General features: G+C 34.0%; 2 protein-coding genes across 2 annotated transcripts; both read right to left on the bottom strand.

Annotated features, from left to right (window-relative positions):
• Positions 1–485: 485 nt before the first annotated feature.
• LOC132060542 (uncharacterized) lies at positions 486–1502 on the bottom strand. Its single transcript, XM_059453555.1, has 2 exons — positions 820–1502; positions 486–739 (listed from the first exon to the last, which is right to left on the bottom strand). Exons 1-2 carry the CDS (start codon positions 936–938, stop codon positions 514–516), a joined length of 345 nt encoding a protein of 114 aa, XP_059309538.1. The 5' UTR covers positions 939–1502; the 3' UTR covers positions 486–513.
• Positions 1503–2518: 1016 nt separating this feature from the next.
• LOC132060477 (uncharacterized) lies at positions 2519–13020 on the bottom strand. The gene is made up of 8 exons (XM_059453510.1): positions 12901–13020; positions 5402–5670; positions 4907–4994; positions 4632–4857; positions 4189–4505; positions 3427–3921; positions 3228–3332; positions 2519–2653 (listed from the first exon to the last, which is right to left on the bottom strand). The coding sequence occupies exons 1-8, from the start codon at positions 13018–13020 to the stop codon at positions 2519–2521; spliced, it is 1755 nt and encodes a 584-aa protein (XP_059309493.1).
• Between the last annotated feature and the right edge of the window lie 1953 nt (positions 13021–14973).

Here is a 14973-nt window from a genome sequence, read left to right as displayed (position 1 = left end):
TGTTCATTGTTGTATTCTGTAATTTTTGTCCTTCATTTTCATAATAATAATGCATACAATTCAGTGTTAACGAACATTAAAATGAAAAATATATGAAATGTTTAAGAAATATTAAGTTGCATTAAGAATGGAATAAACAGAAGCAGGTCTTTGGAATACAACCCTGTTTTTGTATTTCACTATATTTCGGTATATTTCTGTGTATTTCAGTGTTCAAAGTGTAAGAGTATTCCAGTTCACCTGGAATAATTTGTCGAATTGAAGAGTGGTTATATAACATTGGAATATATTGAAAATACACCAGGTCGTTTTCATTAAACGATAAATAATATGGGTGCCTTAAACAAAAAATAGTAGTGAAAGAAATTAGTTAAGTCATTGATGAAAAAACACTGCCATTTGTCAATTCTTTACAAAACAACACAACAAAATCTACATTAAATCGATTTTGTCAGCAAAATTGTCAGCAAAACAGTCTTTGTGAAAATCGATTCAACATTAAAACCTAGTGGACTAATTAACAACTACTGTGTCGACCGCGTTGTAATCTATGGCAGGCCTAACTGGTCTTGGCGGCAGTTCATTGTCACTGAACGCATTCAAATCAGCCTTTTGCCATCCGTATTCCCATAGTAATGCCCCGTATCTATTACGTAGTGTTTCTGCATCAATTTCAGATGGAATGCCTCGTCCAGAACAAAAGTATTCAGCAAATGCGGCAACATACACACCACAATCCCTGAAAAAAAATAAAAAATAAAAATGATTATTGGTTGAGAATTTAAAAAAAAAATGGAACTCTGATGTTGAAAGACATACATGCTGCCAGAGGCTTGTTGTGGCACGTCGTTCACATACATGACTTGAAAGTCATCAGTCTGTTGTTTGCCCTTGTATGATGGGTGGTTAATCCAATCGATGCCTTTTTTTTTTCTCATAAAATCCAGACAAATGTAGATGATGTGGCAATAGGGTAGCTATCTTGTGTATTTCTCTTCTAACAATGACATCATGACCAGAAGCTCGGTATGAGTTGTAGATGTACAGACGCCTGCACGTAAAAGAAAATTACATCAGCTCGGTTAACAGGTTGGTAAATTAAATTTCATACGGACCTTGTAGGATAGAAATACGAGGAACATACAGGGAGATATGCAGATTTAATGAATTTTTTTTTTTTTTTTAAAAAGTAGGAATACCTGTCAGTGAATGGCACTATAATCAAGATCCAGTGATTTTCCTCTTTGATGTTGACAGGGATGAGAACACAATCAACTGTATGCCATGGCACATTAGCTAGCATCCTATGCCCATTAATGTACTCACATATTTCGTTCTCCGAACTGGCAACACTACTGGTCCCCTCCGGATTAGCATATGCACGATGAATTTCATCAATTTTGGAGAAGAACATACAGTCAACTGTTGTGAATTTGAATCTGTTACCCTTTTCGTACTTGCCTTTCTTCCGCAAGTAGTAAAAGATAACATCAATATGCTGTAAAAAAAATGAAATTAGTCTAATGGATACTGGTAAAAAAAATGAAATAAGCTTCACGAGAAAAAATATGCATAAGATGCAGAAATATAGAGAATATATAAAGAATATCGAGAAATATATGAAATATAGAGAAATATAGAGAGATATGGTAAAAGAGGAAATGGGAAATATAGCACCTCATCATTCCAAGACTCGGCCATTCATCGATAAAAGATAGAACCAGTTTTTGTCATCGACATGTAACACACCAAAATTGAAGCCAAACTTGATGTCATCAGGATCCAAAGCTTGCTTATTCTTTTTGTAACGGCTTTCCTTACCCTTTCTAAATAACAACAATCAGTTATTTTCATTTTGAACAGTTTACTTTGATGAAAGAATGAATATATAAATTAAAAAGGTTAATATGTTCAAACATACTTTTTATCATGCCTTAGAAGTAGATCCTGTTCAAGCCAATTCCGGTATTGTTGAATAAGCGAAGTATTTCGCGGGCCATTAATTGGATCTTCAACAAATGGATGCTTCTTTTCAAATATGGAAGGTGTGGGGTTTTGAATAGAAGCTTCTGCAGAGCCGTAATTGGTCATGTAAGGTGAACTGAAGTATTTACTAGGTTTGACTATCCTAGTTGGAATAACATCTGGTTGAGCAATTACAACTTCCGCATTAATCAACGGCTCTTGTATTCCTTTATCGCAGACACACGGCATAACAAATCCTTTGTGACCCGTTTGATGAAACACAGATAATCCTGACGAACCTATTTGGCTTGGTAACATTTCGTCAGGGATCAACCATTGTGACTTAGTAATGTTCTCATCGAACCTGTGTGGAGTCTCTAAAATTGAATGATCAGTGATGTCCCCGGGTTGTATTCCCGCACTTGCTTCTGGTACACGAATTTCTAGAGGCAACTCAATGAGCATCTTTGCGACCATTCCCTAAAAAAAAAAAATTTAATAAATGTTAAGTATAGCAGTATCTTGAAAAGATCTATAAGATTGAATGTAAAATTTACCTCTGTTGAGTTGAAAGTTCCTTCGTTCGTCCGATTAATCTCTTCAAATGAAGCTTTACGTGTATCGCTCTTAAATTTTCGGCGGTCACTACAATTTCCGGAACTTCCTCATGTAACTTTGGTCCAACACCCTTTTGAATAAGAAAAAATCAAAATGTAAAACATAATCATAACATAAATATATAAGGTTTGAGAATTACTAAATACACAGTAATAGTGTCAGGATTAGATTGATTCTGTGGGGGTGGAAATACATAGAAATACAAAAAAAAAAAAAAAAAAAAAAAAAAAAAGATTGTAAAATAGACAATTGTATCAGTGAAATGCAAACGTAACGCCATAAAATACGAAAGTTTGTAAAATAGAAAATACCGAGGAAAACATAACTTCAAAATTTAAGACCGGAACATGGCAACCATATACTTTTTTGTGCATACAATGCACAACAACATAACTTTAAAAGATGGATTTCACGTCACAAACTCATTTTACCTTAATTGACTCATCATCATGTTTGGGAGGGGATGTTTGAATGGTAGAATCATGACGTAAGTTTTCTTGGCGTTAATCGTATCCCAAAGATCGTTTGATGCTCGCGCCTCACTATCGACAAAAGCCTTCACATAAAAAAATGAATTAATATAAATTGTATTTCGCAATAAGAGTCTAAAGCTCGTTAGTTCAATTGCTATTTCACACATTTACCTTGTCCACAGAATTGTTCACCTTGATTGCTTCAAATAGCTTCTTGAAGTTGTCATCCATGAAAGTTCGGAGCTTTGACAACTCACTTGTGAACTCACCAATGACCTAATATTTAAACAAAAATAGTATTTCAATTTGTTTAGAAACAGTAAAGTAAATACACCAAATTTTTTTTCGTTTCGTTACTAAAATCACTTACTGATTCCTTGAAAACTTGAAAATCTTTCCTTAGCAATTGTATTTCCTCTTTCATGGATATAGTAGGGACATCACGTAGGACTGTGGTGTTTTGGGGTCTATTCATTTGTTCATTCAACTTTGGTGAAGCAGACTTCTGTAAAATAGGCTTTTGAGCAACCTTTTGATCCTTGTGACTCTTCTTCACAGTTGTCTGTGGTTCGGTGTGGATTTGTTGTTTCTTAGATGTGGAAGCTGTTGTAGGAAGTTGTCTGCGTCTCTTTGAAGGTGGAGAATCTGTCTGATTCGTCCGTTGTTGTTGTTTGCCCTTAGAAAGGTGGGGGGGAGTAGTACTGAAATCATCAAAGTCATCCAGTGGCATATCTGTGACTTGGGTACCTTCATTGGCATCAACTAAGACATTTTTGTCTACTGTATCGCGACAGACAACAACATCGGGCAATTGGAGGCTCTCCAACTCACTGCTAGTGGGGATTGTATTTGCAAATGTACAGCTCTGAAGAAGAAAGAAATAAAATGTTATGACAGTAGAACAGTGGAGTGAAATATAGTGAAATATAATGAAATTTAAAAAGTATGGTGAAAATGCAAAAGGAAATACACCGAAATATAGTGAAATACAAAGAATCAGGAAAAAAAAACCAGCAGAAAAGCAATAATATGACAGTAGAGCAGTGGAGTACAAACTAAAATCAGTAAGGCATAATTGCAAAATAAAAAGCTATGAAAAAACTTAAAAATAAGTTAGAGTGTCGAATATTACCGATCGTTTGCCGTCTCTAAAAATGCCTTCCATCAAAATATTATATTTTGGCCGATTGTCGATGGACCTCCAATTCAACATTCTTGGAATGGAATTTCCGGATTTAATAGCGAGATACGATGGAACTCTTGAACAACACTCATAAAGCCAAACTTGCATAGCCAGTGGCATCCCATGGATCCTATAATACTGTGTTGTGGCAGAATACTTCTTGCTGATGCTTCTAATCAACTCGTTAAAAGCTTCTTTGCCCCATGGATAATCTACATACCTTCCATCCTCAACCACTTCAAAATGAACCCTTGGTATACTCGTTTCTTAGGCTCCCGCAAAAGATGTATGTATTTATAAAAAATAAAATTGCAAACTTAACGGCGTCCTCATCATTATCTCCCAACACTTATTCTTAAAGCAATCAATGAACTCCAATCTTTTTACTTTACTCCTAGTTCCACCAAAATATGCATCCATAATCCTATTCGATTCTTCCTCATCGTATGTAAATTCACCTTCATCGGCTACACAATTTAGCCCGCTCATAAGGGCAAATTCTCTCATGGTAAATCTCAATACGGTACCATTTATATCAATTGTAAAACAATCAGAAGTGCTCTCCTTGAGCTCTCTTACCATGAAGCACCTAAAAATCTGTGCTTGAACCTCCAAGTGCTGCATTCCGAGGAATTTTCCAAATATTGTCTTGGAAAAGATCTCTAACCCGTGGAACAGTTAGCTTACTCTTGATATCTTTGAACACCTCGATATTAGTGTACCGCTGCATCGATGGAGCCCCTTCAGGATGACTCCTAACATAGAATTTAGTTTCCTAAAATAAAAATGCAACACTAAGTTAAGGCTGAAACAATTGTATAATACATACACACACAAGAAATGTACTGAATTGCATATCCAAGAAAAATATACACACACAAAAAAAAAAAATTGCATAACACAACTAACACAGCTTTTAAAATCAATAAGCACATAATAGTAAACATATGTACTTGTGAAAAAACATAGAAATATAATGAAATACAGTTAACCACGAAAAACAACTTCCACTGTTATGTTGTATACGATATAAACTACAGTTGATGCACATATAGATTTTATTATATATACAGAAATACACTGAATTGCATATCCAATTATGTCGAAATATACAGAAATATAGTGAAATACAAAACAACAAAACGAAAAATTTCATCAATACTGTTCATCCTCTTCCAGATCTACATCTTTAACAACATTTTTACCCTTAACGTCTGAAGAAGGCTTGGTTACTTTTCTCTTATTTTGTTGAGCAACTTTAGAACCTTTTTTTACTGTTACATCATCTTTTTGCTTGCTCCGTTTTGGAACTTCAGTTGGAGGAAGTTGACGCATCCTTGATGGGTCATGAATCTTCTTGCTTCTTCTCTCAGCAATTTTAGCAGATTCTCCTGCAATTGGAAGTTGTTGTTGTAAAATCCCAAAGAGAAACTAGGACCATCATAAGCATGAGGACTACCTCGAGTATTCCTACTTGGAGTATCTCTTTCCGCCATTAAAATGGAGAATTAGATCTTGTTTTAAATAGTCTAACAATGGTCGAAACAAAAAAAAGGAATGAAAAAGAAACAAAGAAAACGATGAAATATAAGAATAAATATAGAGAAATACAACAAATAAAGTAAAAAAATTCTAATAAATTATCAAAATTCGTTACCTACCTTGTGTGGGTAACGATTAAGGAAGATGGAATCGTGATAATAATGATGATAGATAATGGGCGTATAATACGGTTGAAGATATTGAAGATGGGAGAGAAATTAATTTGAAAAGAGAAGAGATTGGGAGTTATTGGGGAACATGGACCGTAAGTTTAGGGAAATACAGAGACGCTTGTAGAGCAGTTACAACTGGTAATTTTGAAATTAATTTAAGCTATTAAAAATAAATAAAATAAAAGGTAGCTATTATTAATAAATAAGTCTTAGAGGTAGTTATGTGCAGTAAATTTTCCTTTTTTTTTTTTAGCTTAAAAGTCATTTTGGTTTGACTAATAACTTTACCCTTTTATTCCTTATATTTTCTGTTAATTTCAATACTACCCTTACTTTTAAAAACCCTTTAAGCACTTTTATCCAAACGCGTAACTGCTTATTTATAAAATAACTTTCAGCACTTGAAAAGTAGTTTAAGCACTTGTGCTTAAAGCAACCTTTTTTCAGCTAATCCAGACGGGCTCTAAGCCTCATGTCCATTCGGTCATCTACTTTGCAAAATATGGCCGAACTACTCCTTAATTACCATTTAACCAGTTTTTTTTGTAAAACCTTAGTTCCCGAGCCCATTCCATTCTTTCCGTTCCCTCCCAGCATCTCCTAGCTAAGGCATTAAGGATGATAAGTCTTTCTTTAGGTAAACCCGCACAATGTGGGCACTTAGGTGATCTATCCAAAAGTTAGATGCTTTTCCATTACAACCATGTGCCAGAAAGAGAATTGCCTTGGGTGAGTCTGGGATTTGCCGTATAATGAATCAGATTTTTCTCCAATTTCCCCATACAAAACCAAAACTAGAACACAAATTAAAATGAGAAACATATTAACAACAGGCATCAGTATAAGAGGCTAACTATAAAGGAACGTAAGAAATATGTCAGCACACGAGCTATTCATTTTGTAACTCTTTCTTGGATGAATTGTTTCCTATTGTGCAGTCTCAATATCCAAAGCTTGTAAAAATAGTGCAGATACATTGTTATATATAGTTATACATTGTTTATACATGATTATACAAAGCATATACATTATATATACAGAGCATATGTAATGTAATTTATATATAGCTATACAGAACAAATACATTATCTATACACCGTGATATAATGGGCTACATCGGTTGCAAACTTGATGCGTGGGATGTATAGCTATACAAAACAAATACATTATCTATACCCTGATGATACAGTGGGCTACATCGACAGGAAACTAGATGCCTGAACCGTATATATGAGTTATTTCCCCCAAAAATTTCACCTTTATTTTCGGTAAAATCTCCCCATAAATTAAGAATTGTATGATCATATCTGTATTTTCAAGTCATAAATTGCACATGCGTTGTAAGTGCATGCCGAGTCATGTAGTGTGAGATTTTATAAAATAATATTTTTAAAATAAATAATTATACATAAAAGAATAACGTATAAGTTTCTACACATGATCAATTTGGATCTATATATGGTGATTTGTTAGACAAGGTCAAGATGATTGGATATCATCTAAAGCTGAGAAGATGGATAGTCAAAGTTTAACCAGATACATGTGATTTTTTCTTAATTTTATTGTATGAAGTACAAATGTGTAATGAAGCATATCTAACATAATACTTCCTTGTGTAATATTTCCGGTATAAGTTCTTTTTATCCGTTTTGATTGGGAACTTCATATATTTCCATGAGCAATTGTTACTAAAAGGTTGTGTTCTTTAATAAGTACCTAAATGTCCTTTTTTAATCTATTCAATTGTTGATTTTGGTGGAAAATTGTCACTTAAATAGTTTTTCCAGCACCCCATTAGTGACATAACCTGTCATATCTACCTTTAAGACTTATTTATGAATAATAACTACCTTATTTTTTTATTTAATTTTTGTAGCTTTATTTTTCCAAAATTACATTTCATAACTAATCCAGTAACTTTTGAAATACATGTACCTCTTTATTCTCCCTCACTACACATTTATCATCTTCTCCAGACCCTAAAAAAATTCTCTCTCCTCTTTCCCTTTCCCTTTCCCCTCACTGCCGCCTCGGCTCCGACATCTCCTTGGCGCCACCGCCGGCCTAAGGCTGCTCTTGCCGTCGGTGATGCCGGAAAAAAAATTCTCTCTCCTATTGCCATCGGTGATGCCGAATCCATGGCTTCTTCTCGGATACGGACGGTTATCGAGCAAGTTGATCGGATTTGGAATAATGAACATCACAACCATAAAGCTTAAGCTTTTTGTGATTGCAAGATATATATCCGATTCAATGATCTAGTAGAAGTTGATTTCAATTCCTACTTTTCTTGGAGTTATTACCAACATGTAAATGCGACTCAAATATGTTGGAACTCAACTGCTCCGCAAATCGTGTTAATATTTTTTTCCCTTCTCGTTAAGATATGCATATGCTCAAGTTACAATCTTTTCAAGTAAGTATGGCACTTAGAGATATAATGATGCGAAGAAGGTGTTTGATGAAATGCCTCAAAGATATATTGTTGCCTCTCTCGTTACGATATCATGTTATCTTGATCATGGGTTGGTGAATAAGGTAATGGATGAGTTTCGTCTGGTTTCTACTAAGGATAATGTTGGTGGACAGCTATGATTGATCTTTGGTTAGAAACGAGTGAAATGAAAAATCTTGGGAAATATATTTCAAGATATTTCGTTGTATTTCAATGTATTTCTAATTTCTGAAACGATTTCGATATATTTCATTGTATTCCATTGTACATACACATACTACAATTTTATATTTCTTAAACAATCAACCATATTTCATTGTATTTCGGTGTATATTTTTACGTATTTGGAAGTATTTCTAAAAGTTTGGAATGGAGTAATTTGGAGAGAGAAACGTGGGTTGTTATGGAACTTCGACGAATATGCGTCATACATGGTTGATTTAATTTGACTTACCATTTAAAATGAAAGAAGAGAATTTATTCCATAAATACGGCCTTATTTTTACTACCTCGATTTTGTATTTAAGATATTTCAAAAATGTGAACTCTCCCGATTTTGTATTTCCGTGTATTTCTCTATATTTCAAAAACGCGAAATACAACTAAATACAACAAAAACTAGCTACGATTTGTAAATATAGAAAAAGTAGCTATAAATTGTTAGAAGCTATTAAAAGGTAGCTGTTTTTGTAAGTTGCCCTAAAAGTTATATATCATCTTTTTCGCACCATATATTTTTTATTAGGGTTTTTGTGCCGCTACCAAAGCAAATACAGTATTGACTTTCTGAATTTTTTGCATATACACACGCCCAAATAGTTGACAAGGCTATTGTCACAACTTTAATTTTCCAGATCACGTCAATTTGCATATGTGATCGATGTAAGTTTACTACTCTTGATCTTATTCTTTTGTGTGTTTCTTTTCAACAAGCAAATTTAACATTTCACTTTTCCTCTTCCATCAATTTCAAGACATTTCGAGTATGATTTTTGTGTTAACAATATTTAAACGTCACATAACTATGATTCCAAACAGAAACAACAAAACTTTCATCCTACTAAGGCAAAACTGACAAGTACGGGAAAATCCAATATTCTGATGAGTGATAATTTTTTACTCTACAGTTTAACCCCTTTTTTAGTTTTATTCTTTAAAATCAGACCCAATTAAAAGAGGAGCAGCCCGCCACAATTTTTTAACTTTCTAATGAGTGATAATCCACCAGTTTTGACCAGCTTAAAGTGTCTCAAAATGACATAACCTACCCATCCTTTGAAAATTACCTTCCAAATTTTTCCACAATTATGCATTTTTATTTTCAAGATTTTCATCAAAATTAATAGAAATTATTATCTCCAAAACTCTCTAATTTTGAGTGTCTATTTCTTCATCCATACCTCCCCCCCGCCCCCCCTCTCCGGAATCTCATGTAAAATGCTTCAAGAAAACAACTCTAATCAATCAAAGAAAGCATAATTCAAAAACAGACTCTCAAACTTGACCTCGGCTGGCAAGTATGCTCTCCAATTATGGATGTGACAAGTAGGCACCCCAACTTGTCTCCACCTTGTAAGTTGAACACTCCAACTTATCAAATGATCATCTAGACACCTCTAAAATTTACGTGTCATGTCCGTGCCACGTCAACATTACTTATGCATCCAAAGTTGGAAGACATACTTGCTAGCTGAGGCCAAATTTGAGGGCATGTTTATGTATTATGCCACCAAACAACTATAAGAGTTTATAAATTGAAAAGAATTAATCATAAGATTGTTACTTCAGATGCACTAATATTGATACACTCCCTCCGTCTAAAATTTTTTGTCGTGATTTTAAAAATGAATGTCTCAAATTATTTGTCGTTTTAAAAGTTCAAGACAATTTTTTTTTTTTTCGTTTTACCATTGGTAGTAGTTGTTTTGAAGATCACAAACAATTCAATTATGGGTTGATATTATGATTGCTCAAATACCATCACGGGTAGAATAGTTAAAACCCCATCCTAATTAATTTCTTAAGACTTAAAGAGACGTGTAAAAGAATCACATTTTGTAGAAAATAAATTACATTTTGTAGAAACCGACGGTATGAGGTCGATAAATAAATTGCATTTTGTAGAAACCGACCTCATGAGGTCGCTTCTTGATTATCATTACTCATAAATTTATACTTACCGACCTCATATGGTCGGTTTACTTAAGAAAAAATATATATTATCGTAATTTTCCGACTATGTGTGGTCGGTAAAGTTAAATAACAAAAAATATTTTTGATAAAACCGACCACATATAGTCGGTAACACAAAAAATTAAAAAAAAATATATTCAACATACCGACCACACGAGGTCGGTAACTTGAAAAAATAAATAAATACTAATATAATTTACTGACCTCATGTAGTTGTTAATGCTTTTGCTGAAAAAATACTAATTTAATAAACCGACCACATGAGGTCGGTACGTTAATTTTCCTTTTTTCTTTTGGACGAATAATGTACCGACCACATGTGGTCGCTTTTTTCCGACCTCATGAGGTCGCTAATTATTGCGACACGCCTGCACCGACCTACTTTTGAGGTCGGTTTTGAGGTCGCTTTTTTTCAGAAACCGACCTCGTGAGGTCGGAAAAATCAATTTTTTTTGGTCGGTTTTCAGGATTTTTTTGAGTAGTGAGATAATTTGAGACGGAAGAAGTACATCATTAAATTCAATTTCAGTTTATCCAACAAAATGTAACGCTCTTCTTCCCTCACTGATTACACTCTACACAGTTTTGCACTTCTCTCTTTCCCCTTTTAGGTTCACTGATAATCCTAAGTTTTAGTAAGCTTCAAATGTACTTCTCTCCTTTTATTGGTGTTACGCTAGCTGAAGTTATACAGGTTCTTTAGGGTTTGCAACCTTTTTTTTAAAAACTATTATAGGCGTCTTTTAGCCTACCCGTTCTTTTTTTTCCAAATATCTTACATATAAAAATAAAGATCTCTTTAGAGGTTTGACATAAAACTAAATATTCTTGTATTGCAGTGATGAACTTGCTAAATAATTTCCGGATTACAAAAATAACTGTTTTTTTTTTTTTTTTTTTTTTTTTGCAGTAGACCGCAAAAAGAATTGTCCCGACAAACTTCATATTTAGGCGAGTCTGTAATTTTAGCGTCTGGCGTGTACTGTAATAAAGTTTCAGTCTTTCTCTATCGTCTTCTTTGTACGCCTCTCTCGTTCTCATAGCCATCTTGGAGAAACTCGAAATCAAGCGAAAAATTAGATATTAAGGGCGAACCATTGTCGATTATCATTGATTTATGGGCCAGTAAGCATACAGAGAACTTGTAATATTATTATATAATATTTTTTACTTTTATTTTTATTTGGTATAATGATGTTAAGAGACAAGTTTAATGAAAAAACATGGTTAGTGAGGATCCATATTGCCGACTCCAACTTGGATACTAATCCACAATTCCGTATGGTACAATATTAACGTGTGGATATGTAGCAATAAGCAAATCCATGTAATATATCTCAGTAACCATTAATTCCATTCTTACAACAAGATAGGGGCGAATCTATGTGCAAAAAATGGGTCATGTGAACCCATGGGATTCACTTTTCTAAACTTGATATATTATATATATAATCCTTAAAATATATCTAATACTAATTGAAGGAACACATGGTCAAACTAGACTGAGTGGAACACTGGTTAAGTGTTGGGTTTAATCCCTTAAGGTTGCGGGATCGAATCCTACTAAATGCACTATTGCATCTTTTTTTAAAAAAAAAAAAAAATCTAAGGTGAACTCATCCTCTTGAAATCCTGGATTCGCCTCTGCCGGTCATGCCCCTTCGGCTTGGGGTTTGACACATCAATTTTTTTTTTTTTTTTTTTTTTTTTGGTTATAACCTACTATGATTAAGTGATTTAATGATCTTTGGTTGCGTAAAGCTTATTAAAGGGGAAGCTTTCCCTATGTTATACCTGCACTCGGTGTAGACTTCCCAAACTTAGTTCAAGTAAGTAAAAGATTTAATGATTGAAATTTTAATTGATTTCAAAGTCTTTAATTTTAGAAAAATAATATAAATGATGATAATAAAAAGACAGACATTTTTGCGAAAAATCTTCCTATTTTTAAGACTTTTCATTTACCAACAAACATTACGGTGGAATTAGGCCTATGCACAAATCGGTTCAACCTGAATTTCCGAATCGATTCGAAACAATTCGGATAATTCAATTTGGATAATACAATTCGATTTCGATTTACAAATGCAATTGTAAATTATTACGGTTTAACGGTTCGAATACCGTTGGCTTCAATTATCAACCGAACCGACCCGAACAAACCGAATTTATATGCCATTAATGACTAATATGACTAATACTCTAATATAGTCTAACTATATATGCGCTTAATACTTAATAGTGAAGTAATATTTATTTAACTTCAGAAGTGGTGCAAATAAATGTATGCATGCACACCTTGCATTTGATATTCATGGCCTTCTTGTTGGCCTCAAGCTGACTTCCCTTTTGATCTTTAATCTTTTCAGCGTTCTTCTCACGAGCCATCTTTGCCTTTTGGCCATTTCCTCCACCCATGGCTTTGTTTGTTCTTTGATCTTAGTATGTACAAATTATAGTTTTATTTTTTATTTTTTTGAGGATGCAAACTAAGTTATTATGCTTGTCTGCTTGCAAGTTGCAAGAAGCTGGATTATTAATTTGGTATATGTAATGTGGTGTTGGCGGATTTGTATGCTTGCACAAGTTGTCAAGCTCTTGTTTTGATATTTATATGCAATTATGTTTGCAAGTTTATGGTTTTTTCTTGGTTCATGTCTTGGTTATAAGGCTGCAAATTTAGGATCTCATTATTTTTTGTTATGTTTACTCTAAAACTGAAATGAAAATAGTTGCTTGTTTAAATTTCGAACAAATCGATTTGTGTAACCGAACCGAAATAATTTAAAACAAATCGAATTGAACCTAGAATGGATCAAGTTTGGTTGAGAATTTTAGAAAGTCGAAAGTCAAAATTTCAACTCAATGATGGCCAAAACCGAACCAAACCGAACCGATTCGTGCACAGGCCTAGATGGAATGTTAACGAGAGGTCTTGGGTTCGAGCCTCTTTGTGAGCACTTCACCCACGATGTGGGTTTTCCAGCACAAATTCGAATTTAGTCGGCCCCCCTTGCTAATACTGTTACCGAGTGGAATTAAAAAAAAGGCTTCCCATTTGCTTATATCCAATAATAAATACCTCACTACCCTTTTATCCAAAATTAGCTCTTAATTCCATTATCTTATTCCTAAAAGATATAAATGTAAAAAACACACTTGAACTATCTTTTTTTTCGTGATTTTCCTATCTAAACTATCTAGCCGAACTATCACTACTTATTTATCAAAACACACCTCAATTATTCCGTGTTCATTTTTCCTGCCTAACCTCAACTATTAGTTGTTCTCTTTTCGTATCCGAATTATCACAATCTTTCAAGTAGGAAAAATGAACGAGCAACAATTAATTGCATGGTTTGCCTTTCAAATGGACTGGTCTTTAATTTTTGGCCAAAGTCATAGATGGACCCCTGAACTTGTCCTGATTTTCCATCTAGACCCCCCAACTAAAATATTGACCATCTGAACCCCCCGAACATAAGATAAAATGTGTCATTTGAACCCCTCGTGCTTTGGGCACACGCGTGAAGCTCACTTGCTATGACATGGAAAAATAGACCAGTGACATGGAGCCATGTCATGTTACCTGTTTTTTTTTTTTTTTTAAACTAAGTCATGTCAACAAAAACAATTAATTTTAACAAAAACTCTATTTTAAAATCAATTTAAATAATTAAAAAAAATTGAAAAACCCAACCCATCCTCTCCGATAGCCCACCTCGCCGCCGCCACTGCCGCCACTGCCTCCTCCGCCGCCGCCGCGGCTTTCTTTTTTTAAATTTGTAATCATTAAAAATTAATTTTAACAAAAACTCTATTTTAAAATCTATTTAAATAATTAAAAAAAATTGAAAAACCCAACCCATCCTCTCCGATAGCCCACCTCGCCGCCGCCGCTGCCTCCTCCGCCGCCGCTTTCTTTTTTTAAATTTTTAATCATTAAAAATTAATTTTAACAAAAACTCTATTTTAAAATCTATTTAAATAATTAAAAAAAATTGAAAAACCCAACCCATCCTCTCCGATAGTCCTCCTCCACCGCTTTTTTTTTTAAATTTTTAATCATTAAAAATTAATTTTATTTAAATAGCGTTTTTTTAAAATCTAATTTTAATGATTAAAAATTTAAAAAACCCAACCCATCCCTCCGAAGTCCACTGGTGGCACCGCCGCCACCGCCGCTATCGAGGATGGGTTGGGTTTTCAAAATCTATTTAAATAGCGTTTTTGTTAAAATTAATTTTTAATGATTAAAAATTTAAAAAAAGAAAAAAAAAGTCTCGGCGAGCGGCGGCACGAGAAATGGCACGGTATCTTATGTTCGGCTTCGGATAATGGCGCGTTTCGGTGAAGTGGGCTATCGGAGAG

This window comes from Lycium ferocissimum, chromosome 6, assembly GCF_029784015.1.
Source record: "Lycium ferocissimum isolate CSIRO_LF1 chromosome 6, AGI_CSIRO_Lferr_CH_V1, whole genome shotgun sequence".
Taxonomy (NCBI): Eukaryota; Viridiplantae; Streptophyta; class Magnoliopsida; order Solanales; family Solanaceae; genus Lycium; species Lycium ferocissimum.
The sequence above is the reverse complement of the archived record's forward strand: the minus strand, read 5'-3'. Positions and strand labels throughout refer to the sequence as shown.

Excerpts from the sequence above, each read along its gene's own strand:
- LOC132060542 (XM_059453555.1), bottom strand. The coding sequence starts at position 938 with ATGAGAAAAAAAAAAGGCATCGATTGGATTAACCACCCATCATACAAG. Across the intron at positions 740-819 it reads CAACAAGCCTCTGGCAGCAT|GGATTGTGGTGTGTATGTTG; the intron begins GTATGTCTTTCA and ends ATTTTTTTTCAG.
- LOC132060477 (XM_059453510.1), bottom strand. The coding sequence starts at position 13,020 with ATGGGTGGAGGAAATGGCCAAAAGGCAAAGATGGCTCGTGAGAAGAAC. Across the intron at positions 4,995-5,401 it reads GATCTGGAAGAGGATGAACA|GAGTCATCCTGAAGGGGCTC; the intron begins GTATTGATGAAA and ends ATTCTATGTTAG. Across the intron at positions 4,506-4,631 it reads ATATTTTGGTGGAACTAGGA|AAACGAGTATACCAAGGGTT; the intron begins GTAAAGTAAAAA and ends CGGGAGCCTAAG.